The sequence below is a fragment of the Cicer arietinum genome, chromosome 5 (assembly GCF_000331145.2).
Source record: "Cicer arietinum cultivar CDC Frontier isolate Library 1 chromosome 5, Cicar.CDCFrontier_v2.0, whole genome shotgun sequence".
Lineage (NCBI taxonomy): Eukaryota > Viridiplantae > Streptophyta > Magnoliopsida > Fabales > Fabaceae > Cicer > Cicer arietinum.
In genome coordinates this window covers 73,510,917-73,537,253 of record NC_021164.2, presented here as the reverse complement: position 1 = coordinate 73,537,253, position 26,337 = coordinate 73,510,917, and the positions used below count along the sequence as shown (strand labels likewise).

The following is a 26,337-nucleotide window of genomic DNA, read 5'->3' as shown; positions in this document are numbered from 1 at the left end:
CTGAATTGGAAAAAACAATCAATGAACAAAAAGCACAAGATATGGATTTCCCTTAATCCTAACCATTATTATTAAATAATAATAATAATAAAAAATAGGTCTTCCATATGATATATGATATCATAAACAACATATTTTATGTGTGCATACCTGGGTGGGTGAGTGGGTCGCGAGACTTGGAAGCGCCAGAGAGGAATTGTTGGAGAAGAGAGAGAGAGAGATTAGCAAAAAAAACTATTAAAAAAAGAAACCTTTTTTAATGAAAGGAAAATGGTTTGAAAAGAGAAAGGGAGTGAAAGGGCAATGGAAGTTGACACGTGTTAAATCTTGGGGAGCATGTTAAAGCATCTCCACCCATCCATGCATTCCCAATCTTCACTTCATTGTTTTATTTTGAATTAGCTCTACAAAAATGGAATTGTAGCGGGGCAAATTCTAAGGTAGAGAGTATTAAGATGATTTAATGTTCATCGATAATTAAAAATTATTTAAAATTAAGATATTGTTTGCACTTTGTGATTCAATTTTAATTTTTTTAAAAGTGATTTATAATTTATTAATTTTGTAAAAATTTAAAGTTATAAGAAAAATAAATGAGATAGAAGAAATGATAAATTTTGTAATTAAATAAGTATTTTTACTTATGATGTAATATGATAAAAAGGATATGTTGTAAAAGTTCAACCATAAAAAATTAATAATTTTTTGGAGATGAAAATATTATTATTAACCAAAGTATTTTTACTTTCTGATGTAATATGATAAAAATGATATGTTGTAATAGTTCAACCATAAAAAATTAATAATTTTTTGGAGATGAAAATATTATTATTAATCAAAATAAAACTGATCATTATTTAACAACTCTTTCAAGTTGAATTTAATTTTTATCTACGGTATTAAAATGTTACTATTTAATTGACATCTCGTCGACATTTTATCAAAAAAAAAAAAAAACTACAACTCTAGGACACAAAATACAAATTATGATTTAAGTGAAAAATTATATAATTAGAAATCCTAAACTTTATTTTTAAAGTATATAAATTATGTTGAAATTATTAAAATTATAATATTTTTCCTACACTTTTTTTAAAAAGTTGTATATTAATTATTTTTAATGTCTAAATAAATATTTAAAATTATTTGAATGATTTATCAATTATATTGCTAATTTTCATTAACATATTTTTTTATTTTTGTTTAAACCTAATAAGCTTGTTTGTTTATAATTGATGGTTGATTTGATTTTTAAGCTCTAGTTATTATGTTTTTATATATTTTATGATCATTTAATATGGTTGTTATATTTTAATAATTGAAATCTAAATAAAATATTTTGATATATTTATATTTATATTTTAATAGTTAAGTTTGTTATGTTTTTTAGTATTAGTTTTAACGTGGACTTATGAAATTAAATCGTGGTTATGTTTTAATTTTATAATTTATGATCATTTAAGAAAGATGGTTGTTACATTTTAATTAAAATATAATTAAAATATTATAATGTATTTATGTATAATGAATTATCAAGAATAACTAAATATGAAATTAAGTTTGTAACAAAAATTATATTTTTTTATTTTTAGTTTTTTAATCATAGAGATATATACAAAATTATCGTATAATGTAAAATAGATAGTGATTATAATTTAGAAGCTAAGGTTAGTTTTTTTTATTTTTTATTTATTTATTGTTTTATCATATAATTCCTTCACCACAATCATCTAATTCAAAGTGAAGATCATAAATATGGACAAATTATATATATTTTTTTAATTGTTTGTTATTTTATTTTTCCATTTTTATTAAGGAGTTATCTTATTTGAAACACGTCTGATCATAAGAATTAACAAATTGTATTTTTTTTAATTGTTTATCATTTTTTCTTTCGGTTTTTGTTGAGTATTTATCTTGTCTTCACTAATTTTTAAATTTATTTATTATTATTTATTTTTATACATGCATTAAGTTAAAAGAATATTGTTCAAATGTTGATCTAAAATGTAATAGAATTGTGCGAAGTTGCATGCTCAGATGTCATTGGGTTAATGCTTATTGTCGAATGTCTAAAAAATCAAATTTGCTTATGCTAATTGAAATCGTAAGCTTATGCTAATTGAAATCGTAAGTTTATGCTAATCAAATTTTCTCAAATAAGCTTTTGTCTATATTCAATTGTGCATTATATATATTATATATAGTTGAACTAAAAAACTAAAAGAATAAAATAATTAAAAATACTATAGAATTCAAAAGTATTCAATTAGTTTAACAATAGGTCTAAAAGAATATTAGTTAAAGAAAAACAAAAAATTTGTATCCAAAAGTTAAAAAATATCAAGCGTAAACATATTGAAAGTTGAGAAAAAAATTAAGAAAAGTACTAAGAAAATAGCTAAACTAGAAGAAATTGAGTTGTCCATATTAGATTAGAACTGAAAGACATACATAAAAAAAGAAGAAAAATAGAAGATGGATAAAATTAAGTGGAGAAAGAAAATGATTTGATCATAAACTTTAACTCAATTGATGAAGTCGCCGAATAGATTACACAATCTCCTATTTCACATTAATATTTAGAGGTGAGAATTGAGAAACCATGTTAGATTAAAATCGAAAGACATACATAAAAAAATAAATAGAATATGAATAAAAGTAAGTGGAAAAAGAAAATGACTTGATCATAAGTTTTGACTCAATTGAGGAAGTCACCAAAAAGGTTACACAATCTCACATTTTCAATTGATACTTGGGGTGGGTGAATTATTAGTCAATAACAAGCAACTTAAATAGAAATATGATTATTTAGATTTAACTTATCTAAAATGTGTTCTCCACCAAAGTTTAAGAAGGAATACAAAGAATGATTCTAAAAGATAACATTAGATATGCAAAGTCAGAAATGGAGGAACACTAAAAGTTGATTGTAATGAAAAGATGGTAGAATTATTTTTAGGATGAACTTTTGTGTGTGAGTTTTCAAAATATGTATATGATAATGTGTAAGATGCAAAAGCTAAATTGAGAAACATAAGATATGAGCTACTCTAGAAACATATGAAAATTGTCGCATACGAATTTAAATTAACACTCTTTAAAACCAAAGTCACATAAGAATATTAGACACTATTTGAAAATATAAGTTAACGATTTTTTTCTATTTTACGATTGAGATAGTGAAATGATCAATGTCTGTCGACGAATTAAGTTTTAAAAGATATATTTATTTTTTCTTAATTTTATCGAACTAACATAGAGTCATTGTCTCAACTCTAAAAATTCACAGGATTGTTAATTTATATTTTTAAAAAAATATTGACAATCTTCGTTATAGTGTCAAATAATCTTTAAACACCGAAATACGCATTAAAATCCATCTCGTAATCTATGCAACACAACACTAGTATAATTGGGGACTCATTTGGCTAAGCCATGTTTAAGTTGTGGAAGAAAACTCTGATTTGATCCTCTTACCGAATATACTATTGGAGAGGGGCTAAGGGATTTAAAATGTCAATAGAGAGTAGAATTATGTAACATATATATACATAATTATATGTGGAAAAAAAATTAACATATAAAAGGGGAGGAGAGGTGGTGAGGCTAGAGGTGGGGGTAGGGCCAATATGAGGAGATAATGGTTCCAAACTGGGAGGTGACAATGATGACACCATGGCACAGCAAAAAGTTAAGATGGAGATGGAAATATCATGTGTAAATGATCTTAGCATAAAATCATTGAAACCTTTCACCCCAACATATGATAATACTTACTTCACTTGTAGGATTAACTTATAAAAAAGGATAAAGATACATTAAATTTTAAAAGTAAAACCAACGAAATGAAAGGTGAAAAAATTATCAATTTTGCTCTTGTTTTAGAATAACTTATGGCCAAACATATAGTTTTAGAATGAACAAATATGAAGCATAACACTAAACAATATGCAAAACAAATAATAACTTATGACCAAAATATTAAATTGCAATAGTACAACTATATGTAAAAGATTTTTTGACTTTATATAAGAAAAAGTTACAACTTTGAAGATGCATTTTTTGTTTAAATTATTTTTATACTTTTATCTAAAAGTTTGTCTTTTTAATATTATTAGTAAATCTTTAATTTAAAATATTTATCTTTTAATATTATTAGTGAATATTTGATAATTCATAATTTTCCATAAGAATGTATATGTAAAAATAAAATAAAAAATTAAAACAATTGATGAATACATTAATTTTGATATTTTTTGTTATTTTATCTTATAAATGGAATCAGACTTAGTAATGTATACATATTGTCGGATAATCGTTGCTAGTCTAATGGTTGGGCGGTGCGCAAGGCACTCCATGGTCTTGGGTTTGATTCCTATGTATAAATCAGACCTTTAATAGTTGAATGGAAGGAATTATTTCTCAAAGAGTTGTAATCTTTCTTTTTCTTCAAGTGACACACATATGTTTCTATAAATTTTGTTATTTTGGACAAAATAAGAATATAATTTTTTATCATTGCTATCAACCTTGTCTCATCTATTTTTTTTTATATTCTAAGTCATCATTGCTATCAACCTTGTCTCTTTTTTAGTACATGAGTGAAATGTAAGAAATATTCTTTTAGAAAACAATATTGAAAGATACTTAGTGTATTAACATAAATCACATCAAAATTCTCCAAAGATTTATTCTATTTACATTTTATTGTTGTGAATAATTGAACATATAGCACAATGTAACAAACATGGGTTGAAATTCTCCAAGTACTATTTTTATCATCAACTTCATTGTTAAAGTGTTGCAACATTTTTACCAACAAAATTTAACATTAAAGGCACATAAACCATTAAGATCAGATATCTCATAAAAAAAGTTCATATGGGTAAAAATAATTTATTTATTAGTTTACTAGCCCTATTATTTTTAGGGTCATGTTAACAAGTGTCCTAGAGAAACTTGTTAAGCAACCAAAAAAGAAAATAAATAAATAATTTAATATTAAAAAATTACTTTTTAAAATTTCAAGAGATTGATTATACAAGTTTTAAAATGTTATTTACTTTTTAAATTGCTTAACAAGTTCACCTGAGGCACTTATTAGCATTTCCATAATTTTTATATTTTCATATGATGTGAGAAAGTTTAAAGTTGTCAGTGATTTTTATATCTCTTATGGATTATATATATGAATTGCAACATACATTTGAAGAAATTATCTCTATGAGTGCCAAGTGGGTCCCTTGTATGTGATTGTGGCGTAACCTTTTGAGCATGAACACTAGACACGCGCACATCCTAATTGCGCAACATATCGCCAACAACGAGAATTGGAGAATTGAAGGTGAAATGTGATTGATAGACCTCAATTTTGGAACCCATTTTTGTTATGAGTCCCAATAATTAGCACTTGGATATTAGGATTTAGAATCATAGAAGAAGATACACTTCCTGTCAATAAAAAAAAAAGATACACTTGACGTTCTTGAGATACTATCCTATACTACCAAAAAGCCTAAAATGGGCGAGGGACTTTTGTTAAAGGCAAACAAGAAAAAACAGTGGAAAAACATACCACAAACTGGATGCCTATTTGCTTCAAGCTCAGATATGTAGACAGGTTGATATTGGGGTAAGTTAATTAAAACATGTTCATAAAATATCCACTTTTCCACATAAAATATGCACAATATTCATAATCCATCCCCAAGCATAGTCTTTCTAATATAGTTAAATTTCTTTCAATGTTCCAATAAATGTACACATCACATAATGTTTACCGGGATGCTTTGTCTGCAGTTCCTTAATAATTTGTTCATAACTAATAACATTTAACCAGCAACTGCCACTAGAGAAGGCAAGTCTTCCTCAGCCAACCTGGGCAGCCAGCACAGGATCACTCAGTTGCACAAGATTCAGTTCCTAATTTGAAAATTCAAATACACACACTCACACTGTTGCCCTAAAAGCTTGGACATGCTGTTCAACTACTTGCTGTACACACTGTTTTTGCAAATGGCACGAACGGTAGTACTCTAACAGATGTTTTCGGCCATATATTTAAAACCAAAATCAGCACTCAAAAACTCTACACGATGCATTTCAGTTTGCAAGAACTTTATGTTATGGTAACATGGGATCTCCCGATGACGCGAGCATTTGCAAACTTGTTTCATCAGCTGTCCGTTTGGAAGCATAATCTTGCATGGCCTCATCTGCAAAATTGTTAGATGATCAATATGGTCAACATTGATAACTGTTGGGTTTGTCTAGCTCCTATTTAATTTACGTTCAATTTGTTTCATTCCAGTCCCAGTTAGTGTTTCCAAACTAAAATTTCGTCCTGCAATATCATTCTGGTCCATATGTCATTGTATTATTAAGAACACTACAACTACTTCGATTCAGCAAGCTCAAGACAGGTTTGAAATTATTATAAAGTTTCAGTAACATGCTCAAGTTCATTGAAATAATAAAACGATGTTGACTTGCATGAAAACAACTGAGAATTGTTAGCCACCGTATGCTACCACTAGATTCTAAACTCTGTAATCATATGCATCAAATGAGAAGTTGTCACGTTACTTACCAAAAGACTGACGAAGCCCTTCTTTTACAGCATCAAAGTTTTTGTAAGTGTAACCAACAAAGTTTAGATCTTTGGGAGTTAGAAGCATCTGCAGGAATCGGATGGAAGATTAAAACGAAAATACACCACTTTGCTAATTAAAACAAAAACTTGTATGTAGATACATTGAAACCAAATCGAGCAGATAAAAATTCAATAAATGACATAAACTTAAAAGTATAAACAACAGATATTATATGTAAAGAAACGGATGCAAAGAAAAAAATACTCCCATCCACAACCAAACTAATTAAATAAATTTAGAAGACTTCTGACTCTTCAAAGTTATGTTCATAAATCAAACAGCAAATCCTAAGGGAAACATAAATTAAGAGGGCATCAACTGAATCAACTATTAAAGTATTTTGTGGTGACTATACATAGACCTGGGATCGAATTCCACCTTCACCAGAGAGGGAGTTAACAAATTGGGGTGAATAAGTTCTCAATTTAAGAGCAAAAGTGGAAAGGAAGGAAAATGATTCAAAAATGACAAAAACAATCAACCACTATGCATTTGTCTTCATCAATAGTAAGAAAGAAAGACAGCAATTCAAAATAAATTTCTGTACATTTCCCACCTTTTGGAAAAGTCAAAATACAAGCAGCAAAATTCATTTTTCCACATATATAAATGTAAACTCTTCCAATATCAATATATATTGAGAGTTCACATCACATATATATTTAAGCTTGCATTATCACCTTAAATATAAATCGCTTTTCTTATGAACAAACACTATGATTTGATAGAGAGAGATTAAAATGAAAAAGATGGGGATGACATGCAAACCAGTACAAGTGTACCTTTCTTGAGGATCCAGACCCAGTTCTTGCTGCTTCTGGCGGTTCAACCTACAAATTCACAAAAGAAAGCAATAAGAGTCTTATAGCTTAGGTTCAACGGCTTGTCACACAGCATAATTAAGGGACTTAATACTTAATAAAGAACACATCAATAAATATGAATATACGATTAAAGAAGTAGGAAGATTAAACAAGATTTTAAGGATTGCTAATGCATAAAGCTGCTAGTACGAAGAATCTCACAAGCTACAATATATCGTCGTCAAAGCAAAGCTTTTAGCAATTATCAGAGGAAAAAAGTTGGGTGAAATCACCATTTATTATACTGAAAACTCTGTATGGGCCACAAAAAGTAATAAAAATTACAAATAAATAGCCCAGAAATATCTAGGATTAACAATGGAAAACCATAATATCAAACTCATACAACTGCTGGTTATAGTATTGAAGCAACAATTTCGAAATGATTATAAGCAAAAGTGAGACATTGGCTATTCCAGCAGTTGGCAGCAGATACGTCCAAAAAAAAATAAGAAACAGAAGGTAGCAGTTCTGTAGCAAAAGAATATATAGAAGGGAAAGCAACGGACATAGATTAAAAAAAAAATGGTGATTTCATATTTATACCTCATCAAACTTCATGAAATTTTGGGTATCCAGTTCCCCATTGACTTGTGGTTTAAATGCTGCCTCCATTTCATATAGTTTATCCCACTCTACGCCCTTGAACCATGGATGAGCCTGGAGTAAGGAGTATATAGAATGTACATAAGTAGAAGACAAATTTTTTTGCAGCGATATGGCTCAGATTTGGGTCTCCAAATATCCAATTCCCTTTCCTATTTCCTTCTTTCTATTTCTATTTCCTATTTACTTGTTTCATTTTTTCCCTTTGTATTAATTAGGATTGCATCAAATCTATTCCAATATAATTTCCTGACATTTGATCAGATTCTAGGATCAATTTTCTTTTATTTCTGCAGATTGGTTTCCTTGTTTAGAACCAATTATGCCCCTATATTATGTTGCTGTATCTCTCGGTATTATTCATCAGAGAATAAGATAACTTTCACTCCCTGTTCTTTTTAAAAAAGAAAGTTGCCATTACAGCAGAAAATAGTTATAAGATGAACATCTTACCTTGATTTCTTGTGCCCCTCGAGTACCTAACCTATGATCGACATCACACAGTAATCTGTAGATTAGATCCTTAGCCTCAAGCGTTAACTGGGGATCTTCTGGAAATCTCAAATGGTTTCTCCAATGAACAATCTGACAGCATGATGAATTTAGTGTCAACAAAAAAAGGTCTGAACACTGACCAACTCTGGAAAACATAAATAGAACTTATAGAAGTGCTTCAAATATTATGGTTATGGACATCAAAGGCAATGGCAGTAGTCATAAGTGCTGGTAAGGATAAATACTGGCCAAGAAATCAGAAAGAAGAAATACTCTGACAGACTAATTTGTAAGAAAGCTCAAAAATGATTTACTAAAACTCCAACATGTCCCCTCACTGGAGTCATTTGGGCTTAAAATATGAATAATGCTGAGGCACTCCTGCATCCAAGTATACCTAAGTGTCCTATTTTTTTTAATGTTGATTTATTTAAATTAAATATTATTGTGCTAATGAGGGTTCATTTAGGGAATCGATCCATCAGTGTCTCTGACCTTGAGAATCGGGCAACTATCCCCTGACTCCCCATCTCTCCACATTTTTTTGCGGGGAAGAAAGAGGGGAGGTGATAAAATACTCACTCTCCAACTCCAAAAGAATACTTGTAGTCACAATAAGAAATAGTGTCAAGCCATGCATCAGCTTAAACTGACCCTCAGCATTGTATTGTGCCAAGCCTCTGGTAAAAAGGTTGGTGAACTTTAAAACTCCAAAAGAGCACATGTAATAACAATAGGAAATGGTGCTAAATCACCATCAGCTCAAACTACAAACAAATGAGATGCAAGAACGCTTCTTGATTGTTTTAATGAGGAAACATTAAGCCAGTTAAAGATGCTACCTTTCTGCATGTGGTTATTGGGTCATCAGAGTAAAATGGAGGGTAACCAACCAGCATTTCGTACATTATTGCTCCCAGTGACCACCTGTTCAAATGAAACTTTTTGTCAAATGTAATAATACAAAAGGGAAAAAGTAGATTTATTATAAAACTTGTCAAGCAAACTAAAAGTTGAACAATTTTCTTTCACTAAAAGTTCAAAATTTCAAATGATCAGTCAACAGTATTAATCCAGACTAAGCACACCTGCAGCTTGCAATTTAAATAGAAATAAACTTGAAAGAATTGAATCTTCATGACTGATGGATCAGAACGCCTAAAGCATAAGGTAAGAACTAACCAATCACATTCCATCCCATATCCTTTTTTCAAAAGTACTTCAGGAGCAATGTAATCTGGTGTCCCCACTGTTGAAAATGCCTTGCAACGAAAAACAAGGAACTCTGTGAATTGAAAGGCCTTTTAATCTTAACAGCCACATTAGCAATTTAGTATAGAAACAAGTGCAACAGTAATTGTATGACAATGCCACTGAGAAGTATTACTTGTGTGCAATGGATGCAAAAGAAACCATGACCTGGGACTAAGGTTTTATACAAAACAGCATTGTAGTACTGTACCCCAAGTTACACTATCCTGCTCTATACTATGTGATACTACAAGACTGCATATAGGGACAGAGTTACACTTAAAAAGTTTAAAAATTTCCTACATTCATAATATAAATGTTTGAACCCTTCAAAGAAGCCATATTTTCCTTAAAGTGCTCTTAATCATTTTGCACTCTCCCCCTCCCCTTCAAAGACTAAACTTATATCCTTTTAAATGTAGGTTTGATTTATACAGCAGAATGCAAAGCCAGATCATGAAACCAGTACATACATCATACATGTTAATGAGCACAGACCATCTTTGTGAGCATATATTATTGGGCTTAATTAACAACTTACAATAGCTGGCATTGGGAAAAGAGAGCTGGAAGTAAGTATTTGGGTAGTGAAGCAAATATGCATTTTCTTGGACTGGTGAATTATTATTAAGACATATTTGAATTATAAGCTTCATCATGTTCAGTAAAAAAACATTTTTTTTCCAATCTCAACAATATTGTATCAGTAAATTTGCCAGCATACCAACTTTCTCCTGTTCATCTGCCAATGCTGAAGCTGTTCACGCGGACTTCTCCAGCTTTTCCGATTGTCCGCATCACGAAAACAGCTATCGATATCCATTGGCTCTGCCAAATTTTCATCATCCATGGTCTGATTTTCATGCAGTGTCGACAAGGTAATGCAATCGATAGGCTTACAGAGGCCAAAATCAGAGAGCTTCATGTGACCATTTTTATCCAGAAGTAAGTTATCGGGTTTAATATCTCTGAAAGATGAAAAATAATGTAACTGTTTAGAACGTAAAATTGACCCATTTCACCATCCGATGAACCATCATCAATGATTAAACAAATTAAGCAAACAACTTCATAGGCATAGCCAAACTGAACCTGTGAATGTAATGGTGCTTATGAATTGACTCTATGGCCAGAACACTCTGTGCCATGTAAAATCTAGCCACATTCTCACTTAAGGTGTCTTCCCTCATCAACAGAGTCATAATGTCACCCCCAGGTAGATACTCCATAATTAAATACAAGTACTCAGTATCCTGAAATGAGTAATAAAGTTTTACAATGCAATGACTAGCAACTTCGGCCAGCAAGTTCCTCTCAGCTCTAACATGTTCCACCTGTAGCAACAAAATGATCTTTTATAAGCAAAATAGCAACTAAGCATCCCTCAAGACATCAATGACTTGATGATCCATCCTAGAGGGAGAGAGACCGAAAGAATATAAGCTATTAATGCATCTAGAATAGATTAATTTCAGCCATAGTATTTGTAAATATAGGTAATTAATGTGTCTAATGAGATCACACACCTTCTATTTATAATTATGTTGCAATAATTACATTCATTGTCTACGAAGTTGTATTGACTAGAACTACTAACAATTAGCTTAAGATGTTGCACAATCAAGTAATAATAAAAACATACACTGAATTTTAACACTCCCCCTCAAGCTAAAGTTTACTATGCTTTAAGCTTGTTACATCAAAACCTTTTCTCATAAAAATTGAAACTAAGTTTGACAATTGTTGGGCTAGTGTGAGTCATAACCAACCCGGATTGATCGTCAATGGGAATAAAAAACACCATTAATATAATCCATATGTGGGAGAGGAGTTGTCACTAGATTGATCGTCGGTGAGAATAAAAAGCACCACTAATATGATTCGTATGTGGGAAAGGAGTCACCACCGGATTGATCTCGACGAGAAGAGAAGACACCATTAATGGAGGTGGACGACGCCAGAAAACAGTGGCCGGAGAGAGTTGTGCACGCTTACACGTGCGGGTTTGGTGGCAGAAGAAGAAGGTGGAGGCACGTGCGGTGATTGTTGGTGACAGAAAGCACTGTCGTGCTCGCCAGAGGATTGCACAACAGTCTGTGGTGGTTTTAGGCAGTGGATCACACTAGAAAAGGGACAGTTGGTGTTGGCACAACTGTAACAGTGTAAAAAAGGACATAACTATGGAAAAATTATGAAAAACGGTGGTTATGGTGCTGCCGTAAGCAAATGCCGACGGCAGTAGTGAAGCACTGAGACAGGTCACAGAATCAGAACCTGCTCTGATACCATGAAAAATATGAGTAATTTATGTGTCTAATGAGATCACACATCTTCTATTTATAATGATGTTGCAACAATTACATTCAATGTCTACGAAATTATATTGACTAGGGACTACTAACAATTAGCCTAGGATGTCGCACAATCAAAGAATAATAAAAACATACACTGAATTTTAACAGTATTAAACTTTGGGCCCATCCACTAGTAATTTCTAAATTCTGTTCTATTCAGTATGACTATATATATATCACCTGGCCTCTCCTGAGCATTTCAGATTTCTTCAGTTTTTTCATGGCATAAATGTTTCCAGATTTCTTCTCCCGACACAGTCTGACCTGTAATCGAATGAGTTGGCAGATAATAATATCAGAAACAACCTTTGCATGGTGAGCATGCATAAATTTTCTATTTCCAAACAACACCAAAAAATGATTCATTGCACAAAATAAGAATGCGAGAGTCTGTTCTGACCTCCCCAAAAGCCCCCCTTCCAATGATGGTCAAGAGCTCAAAATCATTTACACAAATCTTGTTCCTTTTCAATCGCATATACTCAGTTTCCTTCCTCTCTAAATCTTTGATGAGGTTGAGCCGTTCTTCAGATGGCACATCCGAAGAAGCTAATTTTCTTTCCAAAATCCAACGCCTATAAAAAGAATCTGTGAATATCAGAAGTTCCAAAACACAAGGTGATCAAAATATCTGCATCAGACTAGATACTGTTTTAGGAAAATGCATAAGCATGACTACTAGATACTGTTTTAGGAAAATATGAATACTTTTTTCAGGTGAAGCTTGCAAAAGGAAGAACATGTGTTGGGTTGTTTCACCCTGCTCAAATTAGACCAAACCATAATGTCTATTAAAACAAGGCAATGAATACATCTTGTGATCAAGTCAACAAATATTATGATCTCACCCATTAGTGGTTTACAAAAACATCATGCCATACTGAGATACCATTCAATGCAACAAATGAAAAGACACCCATGATAGGGATGAAGAATGCTACCAATCCTGAATTGAGGAACGGGGCAGACGACCCTAAATACGTTATAGTGGGTTAGTGGATAGTGAACGGTCTCTATTCTGATTTTTTTAAAGAGTTCATATGATGTAAACTATTATATATAAATTCTAAAAAAAGATGGAGGTTGCTGATAATTCATGACATTCACAATTACTTTAAGAATCAAAACTCATGGCTGTCTTATAAGAGACGGAGACTGACAAGTGGGGAGAGGAAAAAAAGAATGGCATAGATATTGTGGTATGTCTTGAGGCAAACCCCTAAAATACCCTCACAAAAAGCCTTAATGTTTAACTTCTGAGGGCTTTTATAGAAATTCAGCAGGCATACATGGGGGCAACATGATAGCACAATTCCTGCTATTTCTGCCACAAAAGCTGCTTCCACTAAGCTCCACTTCTATGGCGCACCTCTGATAACACTAGTCACACTAGAATGAAAATGTAGAAACTGGAATAAATAGGTTGTAAAATTATAGGCATTAATCATAGTTTATCCATTTATGTAATGCAATCTGTTCTTGTCCATAATTTTTAAGATCATAGTTGAGTAGCAACTATAAGCATTAGTTATAATCTTACACGGCCACTATAGTCAAGTAGCCAAATTGTGATGACAAGACAGTAAAAAAAAAAAAAGGAACTCTCCCACCTCCCCTCCCCCTAAATCATGCACCCTTAAAGTTATTTAACTACAATAAGATGAGTTAATGAATTTATTTACGGTTCCACAAAAAATTATTATTAAACCAAAGCACAGCCAATCAGTAGTACAAATGTGGCATGTTATAGATGCACTCTGACTCTGTGCAGCTTATTAAGACAAGAATTAGGTAATTAAGGTCGTGACGGCATTTACTAAAGTAAAAAATACTCCGTACAGTGACGACCAAGTCAATAAATAATACAACTACCTCATGCATTTACTTCAACTCACTCAAGAATCATAGCCTCCAAATACAGTAACTGAAAATCATTAATTAAACCTAACAGATTCACATGCTAGGTTTAGTTAAATCCAGAAATTGTCAGTTATATCAGCCTACAAAACCCCAAATACAGTGATTTACACCTAAATTACCTCACCTAACAGCTTATTAACGTAATTAAACGGTGAGATCTACGTCTGAGTTTGCATTGTGCTCGATTCAGGGTTCAAAAATTGCTAAGCAAATCAAATACTATTAAAAAGAAAAAGTTTGGTACCTCTCTTTTCGATCTTGGATGTTCTTCATCTGAGCCCTATAATGATTCTCAATGAATTTCTTAGCAGCTGCTACCTTCTCCATAGTCAAGCTTGAACCTAGCACCTCTTCTTCTCCATTCTCTTCCTCCTCGAGATCCTCCATAATTTTTCTCTCTCTCTCTCTCTCTCTCTCTCTCTCTCTCTCTCTCTCTCTCTCTGAGTGTTGAGTGTGAGTGTGAGTGAGAGAGAGAATAATAATACTATTGTGTAACTCCAACTCACAGAGTATTGTATCTATTTCTTTTAAGGTAGAAATATAAATAAATAATAAATACTATATAAATCTAACCTGTCTGATTCTTCTGATGCTTTTCTCTCTCTAACTCTAATCCTACACACTTTCTCTCTCTAAAAAACAACCTGGAGCTCTTATTTATTGCAACAACGAGAGGAGATGATGATGGCAAAGGAGAAGGCACACTTCATGAATGTTATCCAATGCAGTTTCCTCACATCCTTGACTGCCACGTCACACAAGCTTTAGCGTCTTGCTTACGTGGCGGAATCTGGTACGGGGGATCACTAAAATTGCGTGGGTAATGGCCTAGGGGAATGTGGCTTTCGCGGTTAAGAGTAACGCGCATGTGAATGAGAGTGAGAAACATATTGCGTTGTAGTAGGAGAAAGCGTCGCTGTCACATCATAAATGATATTTTGCGCATTTTTAGTACATGATGAAAAAACAACGAGGAAAGGGCCACACTTTTATGGGTTTGATTGGGTCGTGTCGCCCACTCTCCTTGTCCAGGACGTTTCCTTGTAGGAGTATCAAATACATTGCACATTCATTCATTGGCTGTCTCTTGTACTCTGTTGGCGTTGTATTCAGCTCCAATGCTTTGTGCCTGTGTTTACTCTTTAGTACGTTCTTCGCCTTCGCCGTATACATGTTTTTTTCTTTTCTGGATCTCAGTTGTTCTGCTGTAATATAAGATATTCTCTAATACTTTTTTTTTTAATTTTTAATTTATTTTATTTAATTACTTAAAATTCGATTATATTAATTTTTATATAAGCTTAATGTTAATTTTAATGGATATGTGTTAAATAGTGTGTAACTAGTCTTATATATATTGTATAAAAGGAATACATCATTTATTTTCATTCCAATTTTAGTTTGATATAGTTATTTTGATTTCTATTTTTGTAAAGTAAATGTCTCTCTTAAAAATAATAAAGAAACAATTATATCTATTATAATAATATATTCTTCTTATTAATTTCTTAATTACTAATGACAAAAACAATACTTTTGTCAAAAACAAAGGCAATACTTATTTTGGGTGTAGTCTATTTTACTTCTCTTTATACCCTTTTTAGTTTCAATTTTTAACCATCATTACCCATTGATTGCAATTGTTATTAAAATTGTTATTAATGTGCACATTTTATACACTCAATAGAAGAAAATGTAACTATTGGATGTTTAATCTTTTTTTGATTATATCTAGTCAATGTCTATCTTTTTATTTAAAATTAAAATACACAAAAATAACTGTTCTAATTAATAAATATAGTTGACATGTAAATCCCATTTAATGTATTTATATGGTGAACAATATTTTATTTTATTTTTTTAATTTTATATTGAGACTTTTTTGTGACACATATACAATTTATATCATGAATTACTTTTAATATTTCATTAACTATTAAAATATAAATCATTAATCACTTATTTAATATATATCTCATTAATTACTAAAATATAATATATTAACCATAAAAATACAATGTATTAACCACTTTAGATTACTTTAATTTAGTGGTTAAATAAATACTCTAAAGTAGATAATGTCATGTATTTTATATATATATATATTTAAAAAGTAGCCAACGACATGTATTTTAGTAGTTAACGAAATATTCACAGTAAATAATGATACAAATTGATATATTGAATTACAACAAAAATTATTTAAATAAAAAGTGAATATTATATACAAATAATGTATGTATCTATTTATGTGTTTCAATAATACAACTATTTTAGAAAAGTAATGGCAACTATGAATTTTTGTATACGAATATTTAAAAAAAAAAATAATTAATAAAAAATAATAAAATTGTAATCAAAATAGTTGAAACCAAAAGAAATTTGGAAGGAGAAAAATGGATAAATTTGATATTTTTTTTATATATAGGCATAGATATTTTAAAAATTTATAATATTTTATTGAATAAAAAATATTAAATCATAAAAAAAATCACACTACAATCATGTATTCTATTTATATTTAATTAGCATGAACACGAATACATACGTGTCTATTTAATTAATAAAATTATAAATAAAAGAGTTTACATAAAAAAGATAAAATCATAAGAAATAAATGTTACACAAAAATTTATCATCCTTTTTATATGTGTATAGATATATGTTTAACAAAGCAATTATTTAATTAAATAAAGAAGAATAAAATTATAAATTATACTTTAAATAAAAGGTACAATTGAAAGAAAAAGCCTCCCTAAATTTTGATTTTTTATAAGGACATACCAAAACTATATTCTCTATATATATATATAGTAAGATAATATATTTTACTCATATAGTAAGATAATAGAGTATAGATTATTATTATTAGTATTATAATGATAATAATTTTTATTATCCTCTCTAACATTTTGTATTTAACTATTTTCTTTTTCTTCGACCTAAATACTACTCACCATTATTCTCTAAGTGTATTATTTTTTATGTTTAATGTGATGAATAAATATAAATTTACTTGTATTTTGTTATGTTTATTATACTATTTAAAATATGTTATATTTTTTTAAAATAAAAAATTAATTTAAAAAAAAATCAAATATTTTATAGACAGATAAAATATGAAATCAAAAATATAGTTGACTTTTATAATTATTTCAAGGATTCCCTCTTCATAAAATCCAAAGTTATTATGGAATGAAAGGAAAAATTAGAGCAACATATGATTTCAAACGTGAAATTTTAAAGAAAGAAACAGTGTATTTGAACATGTGGCTTCTAGGTGGTCTTTTTTGTCTCAACTAAACCTTGCACATCCGCATTCGTAATGGCGGAAAACATCACACGGAAGTTGAAAAAGATGAAATTAATAATCGAGGTTAACAAGAGGAACTAATATAACAAACAAAATAATAATCGCTTAGAACTAATATAACCAACGATTGAACTTAAATTATTAATAAATTTCAGTTAAAAAATAATTATTTGAAAATTTTATTTTAAAATTTAACTGAAATAATTAAACTCTGTTTATTTTATAAAAATATTTTATGTTTTATTTTCTAGAATATGTATTTATTTTATCTAAATAAAAAATTATTTAAGTAAAACATTGTAATTAAGAGAATATAAAAGACTTATTAGTAAAGAAATATTTTTAAAATAATATAAATACTTTTTAAACATTTTCATTATTTATAAAAATAAAAACAATTATTTACTTCATAAAATAACTTACTTCCTTATCAAAACACATAAAATTAACACATTTTTAAAATTAAAATAATAAATTTTAATGCAAAATTAATATTTTTTTTAGTGTAAAAAACCACTCACCTTGTTTTAGAAAATGGATGAATTTTCTACTTTTAGTCGTGAATGATTTTGGTAATTTTAATGTATTTTAAAATAAAATTAAAATTAACTAATAAAAATAATTTAAATGAGATATAATAATTAGTTAAGAAAGTCAGATATAAAATCACTAAAAATAAAGAACTTAAAAAATAAAGAATCCAAATTATTAAAATTATAGTTTTATTATTACTATTATTTATTCTATTTATGAATTATATAATCATTTCATATATATTAATAAAAGTATATAAATTAAAAAAAGAATATATTATTTTTTAAATTATCATTATTAAATATTAATACAATATTAATGTTATAAATGTATAATAAATATATTATATTAAAAATAATACAAATAATATTAATTGAAGCATAGAAATGAAAACAAATACAAAAAGGTATAGTAATTAATTATTTTAAAACAATTAAAAATTTTAAATTAATTATTAAAATATCAATTAGTTTAATCTGTCGATTATAAATTATTTTAATTAATAATTTATACACTTTAAAAATATTTATGATAGTAAATTTTTTAAAATTATTTTAATTATTCGATAGTTAATTTAAATTATTTACCGAGTCAAATACGAAACCACAACATTTTATATTTATCAACCTGATTTAAAAAATAAAATTGAATAAAGACCTCAAGCTTCTCAAGCTTATTGAGTTCTTAATTTACATTTGCCTTTATTTTACTTTCTTCTTCTAATCAAACAACAAAAAAATAAGGCCTACTTGAAGTAGGTTGTGTCAACCAGAAACAAATCGAAGCAGTAATTGAGAGTGTCACCGGCGGGAGACTAAAGCAACCGTGGATGGCGGATCCCTACCACCCATACCCAACTCCTGCACCTTCTGACGGAGGTACTCCCTCTTCTTATCATTTCCTTAACATTATCCCCATTTTTCTCCATCATAATTATGCCTTTGTGATTCTCATTCCCCTAAAACTCCTTACTTTCTTGATCACTCTCAAAATTAAAATGTTCAGTTAATACTTAGGGTAAATTTCAAGATTCAACTTTTAAATAGCTGAAACGAGTTACATAGATGTTTTAAACCTAAAGAATAAGAATAGTGTAGTTCTATTCTATTACTAGTAGTACTAAACTTTATTATTCCCTTTCAAATAATCACAACAACACTCATTTTTGTGTGTTTCTTTCTCTGTTATGTCAGCAACCTTTTCCAGAACTAGCTATGCTGGTTTCATTCCATCAGAGACACCATCACTGGCTTCTCCTCATCCTAAATCAACTGATTTTCCGGGCTATGGATCAGATTACCTCCATAAAGATGTAAAACTTTAATAACTTCCGATTAATTTTTAATGCACGTGGTAGAGATTTGTGTTTTTTCACTTTTCGTGTGGACTATTTTCAGGTAAGCTTGTTCAGGATGGAGCCATATGGTGTTGATGATACTAGGGGCTCTAGAGTTCATTCTGAACATAATGCTACGGGTTATTCTCATCCTGAAGATCCCGAATTAAGTACGAAAAGAGATACTCCATTGGGCGTTAATCCAGGTGTTCCTGATTTGAACAATGAATCGATGCCTAAAAGCAATTATGACGCCGTCCCAGTTACGGCTGCAGAATCAAACATTCTGTTTGTGGGTGGGCTTCCGAAAGATTGCACAAGAAGAGAAGTAGGCCGTATCCTTTGCCACTTGTATGTCTGATTGTATGCATTGGCATAAATGTTTTTGATCCTTATGTGTGGATAGTGATGGATAGGATGAACCTGTTTTCAAATTTTTAACTTTGTTGGATTTTTACTACATGAGAATATGAGATTACGTTAGGTGTTATTTATTTCAAAGTTGAGCAAAAACTTTGTATGGACAATAATTTGCCTTCTAACAATTTATGGAAATGAAACTACTTGATGTCTGATATAACATTAATTGTATTTCAGTGTTCTGTTGTTACGAATCCTTGACCTATCCATTTAGATCTTTTCCGTCCCTTTATCGGCTATAAGGATATCAAACTTGTTCACAAGGAGCCAAGACGTGTAAGTGTGTTAATTAGGAATTTCATGCTGATTATTTTAGAAAATTCCATCATTGTACAATCCATCTAACACTATTATAATTTTGGTTGGGAAAGAAAAGAAAGAATATATACGAGATTGTGATTATTGTGTATATTTCAGCAATATAATATTTGTTTCTACACCTGTTATGATATTCCTCTTAATTGCTATTATTAGTAAAAAGATGTTTAGCTTAGAGTCTTAAATGCACCATTTCTTTTTGCTTGATGTATTATGGATATTTAATTGTTTTTAAATGACCAAGCATACTGCAGAGTGGGGACAAGTCTATGATTTTGTGTTTTGTGGAGTTTACTGAACCCAAATGTGCTCTCACCGCCATGGAAGCTCTGCAAGGTAAATGCTTTTTTTCTTGGTGTCAATATAACTGAGTTTCATGGTGAGGATAGGAGACCTGTAGATTACATAGTGAGGAGAATATATCATATGGAGGATAGTCAAATCATTAGAGGAGGAAAAGACCGAAGAAAATTATAAGGAAAACTATTAGGAAAAACCTTGAGGTTAATGAGCTAGAACGAGATATAGAACGAGATATGTTATATGATAGAACACTATGACATCGTTTGATCCATTTAGTCGACCCTACTTAGTAGAAAAAGGCTTGGTTGTTGTCGTCAATATAATTGAGTTTGATATATTGGGTTGCTTGTCACTGCTTAACAGAGAATTAAAAATGTTATTTAAGCCAAACTTAAATTAATTGATGCGTTGTCATTTAATGAACGTGTGGAAAATACATATTCTCAAGCGTATAATTTTATGCAGGCTACAAGTTTGATGATAAAAAACCTGATTCGTCAATCTTGAAAATCCAGTTTGCACACTTTCCTTTCCGCCCGCCAACTAATGATGGACTATAAGCTTCATAGTACAACAGACTCATGCCGACTGGTATTGTATTTCTTGGTTGAGAAGTTTGATGCTGCTCAGATGAACTCTATCTGATGGAGAAATTAGCTTTTAGATTCAAAATTTTAGGTAAAGCCTGGCTGTTGAATTGATAAAATTTTGGTTAGATTTTTCATAATCATGGGGGTATGGCTGTGGCTTTGTACCTTTGAGTGTTGATCCATCGTAATTTCCACAGCAGTGAGAATTTCATGTAGTCTCAAGCAGGGGTTGTGTATAATAAAATAAAATGGTCAGTTGTTTCAATGTGTGTTCCAGAATCATACTTCCTTAGTCTCATTTAAATTGTCTGAAAATGAGTTGTGCGTGATTTTTTAAAAGATGATTAATTTTGTTGAGTTCAATGATATAATGAGATTCATTTACTCAAATACTTCTATTAAATGTTGTTAGTGGAGAAATTTGATGATTTGATATACAATAAATAAGAGTACATTAGTGGAAAATCGTAATTAATGATGTAATGGTATTATAAAATGACATAATTTGAAACAAAATATAGCAAATAAGACAATTTAAAATGAGATGAAAGGAAGATTGGCACACAAACACATCCATTGTTCCCTAGCCTGAGGATTTAGGGATGTGCCCTTCAACATTCTTAATGGTGGTGGCCAATTATCCTTATGTACTACTTAACCAATTTTGCATTGTGAAATCCCTTAAATTTTGCGACTCTATTTCTTATAGATAAGCCTCATTTGACAAGAAAGTTAATTAATTTATTTTGGAGAGTTAAATTTGTTAACAATTTGTATTATGTTTCTAAAATAACTACTGTAGTTATTTAGACTCATTATTATCCCACTCTTCTACCTAACTAATTATCCACGTGAATAATTTGTATTGAGATTCAAATTCATTACTCCGCCTATTTTTTGAATCCTCACATGAGAGATGATAAAGTAACTTTTAGTATTTTAGTGAAAAATAGTTGGTGCAAAAGTTTGGTGGTTTTGTGAATAAGACAAACGATTTTTTTGAAAGAGTTGTATGTATAGAAATAGAGGTGGTATAAGAAAGAAGCACAAATAAAATTCATTTCATTGCTTGGGCTAGTGGGCACTACATATGAGTGACCAGTGACCACAATGCTCCTACAAATTAAAACGTGTTTTTATAGGTATTACCCACCTAATAAACATATATTCTCACGTTTCTCTATTTTGGAATTTCCCCTTCACATTTTTAACTATTTCTCTTTCACCCACTTATTTTTTCACGGTAAATAGATTAGTTTCATTGAAGAAATATCAACTCTTGCACCATAACGTGGTGCATCGGTGCACAATATTTATAATATGCATTGTAAATAGCATATTTTTATATGGTCATGTGAAAAAAAATTAGATACACTTGGATAAAAATCTTTCCTTGGCTGACATCCTTAACCAGTATCAACAACTCATTCAGATTTTCCAGAATCTTACTCATGCTGCAACGAATTCTGTAATTTCTTCTCTTCATGCTATTAATTCCATATTTGCTCCTCTTTCATGTAATAGTTTTGCTCATTTGATTGTTGACAATGGTGCTACTATTACCTCTTCCCTTTCTCATTTTACACAACTTCATTCTATAAAACCTTTTTTAATTCGCTTGCCTAATGGTTATCAGATTTCTGCTCATATAGCTGGTAGTGTTTCCTTATCTCCTTTTATAATCTTAGATAATGTTTATTATATTCCTGAATTCAAATTTAGCCTCATATATGTCACAAAGATGATTAATTATTTGCAATGCTCATTTACCTTCTATTCTAATGTTTGTCTAATTGTGCAGAACCTCAACAAGAAACTGATTGGTACAATTTAGAAACATGGAGATCTTTATGTTTTCAAGGCATTTACCATGGTTTCACCCTCAACTTTCAATTCTAATCATGCTCTTTCTTGTACTAATACTACTGTTGATAATTCCTATTTATGACATAGTAGATTAGGTCATCTTTTAGACTATACAAAAATGTATTTTTGTTCAATTTCCCTTTGTATCTAATAAATAAAAATCTGCTTCTCCTTGTGATATTTGCCACTATGCCAAACAAAAGGCACTTCCCTATACTAATAGCACTTCTTCATCAACTCACATTTTTTATTTATTACATGTTATATTTGGGGTCCTTATGCTACCCCCTTTGTTTCTGGACATAGATATTTCTTGACACTTGTTGATGATTTTAGTTACTTTACTTGAGTTATAGTTATGAAATTAAAAAGTGAAACTAGAAACCATATCTCATACATTGAAACTCAATTTCATACAAAGCTTAAGTACCTCACAAGTGACAATGGTATATAATTTCAAATGCATGATTTTTTTCCTTTTAAAAGGTATCTTGCATCAAACATCATGTGTTGACAAAATGGTGTTATGGAAAGAAAACACCAACACATTATGAATGTTGTACGATTTCTATATTTTCAATTAAAAAAATTCCCAAGTCTTTCCTGCACTTTAGCATTCAACATGCTATTCATATCATAATAGGCTTCCTAGTCTCCTTTTGAAAAACTAATCTCTTTATGCTCTATTATATGTCTGTCCTCCAACTTTACTTCATCTAAAAGCTTTTGGTTGCCTTGCTTATGCATCTACTCTTCACAATCACAGAACTAAGTTTGACAATAGAGCTAGGAAGACTGTTTTCCTTGGATATAGACATGGCACAAAGGGTTACTTACTTTATGACATAACTCACATGAATTCCTTGTTTCTCGTAATGCTATTTTCTATGAGATTATTTTTCCATTTTTTGTGGCATTGCATAACACTGCTGCAGGTCCAACACCTCATGTGTTCCTTAGATAATGCTGGTCTTGATTGCCTTGACATTCATACCACTACCATGCCCACCCATCAAACTCCACTTTTTGCACCACATAACCATGCTCCTGCACCAGACCTATTTCCTCGCCCACTTTTGGTTCTGCCTCCTGCCTTTTCTGATAATATTGTTCCTAGACATTCCACTAGACTTAAAACAGCAACAGACTACCTTAATGACTACCAGACCGACTTGCTTTCTTCACAAATTCACCTTATCACATCACAAAAACCTTTTCCACTTTCATCAACTCTCACATATGATAATTGTGCATCACAATATAAATAATTTTTTCTCACTATCTCAACCTTTAAAGGGCCTCAAACTTATCTTCATGCCAGCAGATATAACTGCTGGAATACTGCAATGAAAGAAGAATTATTAGCTCTTCAAAACACACAAACTTGATCTTCCCATTGGTTGCAAGTGGGTGTATAAAATTAAACACCATGCAGATAGCTCCATTGACAGGTAAAAGCTCAACTTGGAGCAAAAGGGTATATCCAATTAGAAGGAGTGGACTACTTTGATACCTTCTCCGCTGTTGCGAAACTTACTGGTAGAACTTTATTGGCCTTAGCTGCTATAAATAATTGGTTTTTAGAACATATTGATGTAAACAATGTATTCTTACATGGTGACTTACATGAAGAGGTTTATATGACTATACCACCTGGCATGCATCTTATTGATTCTAATATTATTTGTAATAAAGTTTTTAAGTTAAATAAATCTTTGTATGGTTTGAAGCAGTCTAGTAGGCAATGATACTCAAAACTTTCTGATTCTTTAATGACCATTTGCTACAAGCAATCTAGTGCTGATTCGTTCCTTTTCACACAGATTTGTAAAACCAAATTCACTGTTCTTGTTATTTATGTGGATGACATTGTTCTTGCTGGAAATAATTATTTTGAAATTCAGTCTGTTAAGAAATATCTTGATACTTGCTTTAAAATTAGAGATTTGGCTAAGCTAAGGTATTTCCTTGGTTTGGAAATTGCAAGGTTTGACACTGGCATCCTTCTCAACCAAAGGAAATACACTATTGACATCTTAGAAGACACTGGCACCCTTGCTTGTAAACCTTCTTCTGCTCCATGTGAACCTTCCATAAAACTCCATGATTCTGATTCCCTTGATTTTGAAGATAAATCGCAATTAAGGGGATTGATAGGAAGGCTCATTTATTTGACAACCTAGTGGCCTGAAATTTCTTTTGTTGTACAACAACTTAGTCAGTATTTGTCAAAACCCAAACTTATTCATTTTAAAGCTGCCTTGAAAGTTTTGCACTATTTGAAACAATCATCTGATAAAGGTTTATTTTATTCAAAGGATTCTAAACTGCATTTGGCAGATTCTGATTGGGCAACTTGCCTTGTGACCAGGAGATCTGTTAGAGGATTCTGTGTCTTCCTAGGACATTCCCTCATTTCTTGGCGTTCCAAAAAGCAACCTACAATGTCAAGGTCATGCTCTGAGGCAGAGTACAGAGCTATGACCAGTCTGACTTGTGAAATGTAGTGGTTGCATTTCCTATTGCATGATCTTGGTATCCATCTCACAACACCAACATCCATCTATTGTGACAACAAGTCAGCCATGTACTTAGTACAGAATCCAACTTTCCATGAAAGGAGCAACCATATTGAAATAGATTGCCACATCATAAGATAAAAGATCAATCTATGCATCATCAAACTGTTTCCTGTGCCCTCTTTTGCTCAATTTGTTCACCAAACCATTGTACAATCCTTCGTTTAGTAAGCTAGTTTCCAAGCTTGAACTATTGGATGTTCATAGTCCAACTTGTGGGAGAGTATCACGAATATAGCCTTCACAAATCCCCTTCAATTCTGTTTTTGTGTTAATCCTATTTTTGTATTGTTATTTTCTATTTAGGTTAGTTTAGTTAATTTAGGTTCAGCTGCTTTTCGGTTGATTAGTCCTCATATAAAAGGAGTATCCTCCTCCATTCATTGTAATAAACTCATATTCTGTTATTCAATGAGAATAAGGTGTATCCGATCTCTGATTAAGTTATACAAAAATTTGAGATATCATGTTATTAGATTAAATCCGTGATTAAGTTATACAAAAATTTGAGATATCTCTGATTAAGTTATACAAAAATTTGAGATATCATGTTCTTATTAATAATGTAATACTTAGATCAAATCCGTGATTTGGATAAAATATTTTTTTATTTAATTATTATTATAATTAATTTTGTTTATATATTAAAATGTTTAAAATTTAAATTATTTAAATAAAATAGTTTAAATTTATTTAACCTCTTTTTAATAATTTAAACTTTTAAAATATTTAAAATTTATTTATAATATATAAATATAATAAATAATAAAATAAATATATAACTACACACAAATTTAAAATAGTTATTTATTTTGTTTTGAATATATAAATAAAATGAATAATAAAATTAATTATAATAATAATGACATAAAAATCTAAATTCCATGCTATTAATAAGAATGCAAGATAATAAAAAAAATGGAATGAGGCAAA

The 26,337-nt window shown here is 30.4% G+C and overlaps 3 protein-coding genes across 3 annotated transcripts in view; 1 reads left to right on the top strand and 2 right to left on the bottom strand.

Moving 5' to 3' along the window:
• Positions 1-378, bottom strand: part of LOC101506867 (protein phosphatase 2C 50-like) — a 4,000-nt gene extending 3,622 nt beyond the window's left edge. The window contains exon 1 of the mRNA XM_004501393.4: positions 151-378. The gene's annotated coding sequence lies outside the window, so the exon portion shown is untranslated. The remainder of the gene's footprint in view (positions 1-150) is intronic.
• Positions 379-5,699: 5,321 nt separating this feature from the next.
• LOC101507414 (uncharacterized) lies at positions 5,700-14,789 on the bottom strand. Its single transcript, XM_004501395.4, has 12 exons — positions 14,390-14,789; positions 12,626-12,800; positions 12,406-12,489; positions 10,964-11,205; positions 10,596-10,839; positions 9,803-9,882; positions 9,463-9,547; positions 8,579-8,710; positions 8,066-8,179; positions 7,439-7,486; positions 6,593-6,680; positions 5,700-6,218 (listed from the first exon to the last, which is right to left on the bottom strand). The coding sequence occupies exons 1-12, from the start codon at positions 14,530-14,532 to the stop codon at positions 6,127-6,129; spliced, it is 1,527 nt and encodes a 508-aa protein (XP_004501452.1). The 5' UTR covers positions 14,533-14,789; the 3' UTR covers positions 5,700-6,126.
• A 3,888-nt stretch (positions 14,790-18,677) lies between these two features.
• LOC101507724 (nuclear speckle RNA-binding protein B-like) lies at positions 18,678-21,224 on the top strand. Its single transcript, XM_004501396.4, has 6 exons — positions 18,678-18,870; positions 19,186-19,304; positions 19,390-19,663; positions 19,963-20,024; positions 20,321-20,402; positions 20,835-21,224. The coding sequence occupies exons 1-6, from the start codon at positions 18,822-18,824 to the stop codon at positions 20,927-20,929; spliced, it is 681 nt and encodes a 226-aa protein (XP_004501453.1). The 5' UTR covers positions 18,678-18,821; the 3' UTR covers positions 20,930-21,224.
• The last annotated feature ends 5,113 nt before the right edge of the window (positions 21,225-26,337 follow it).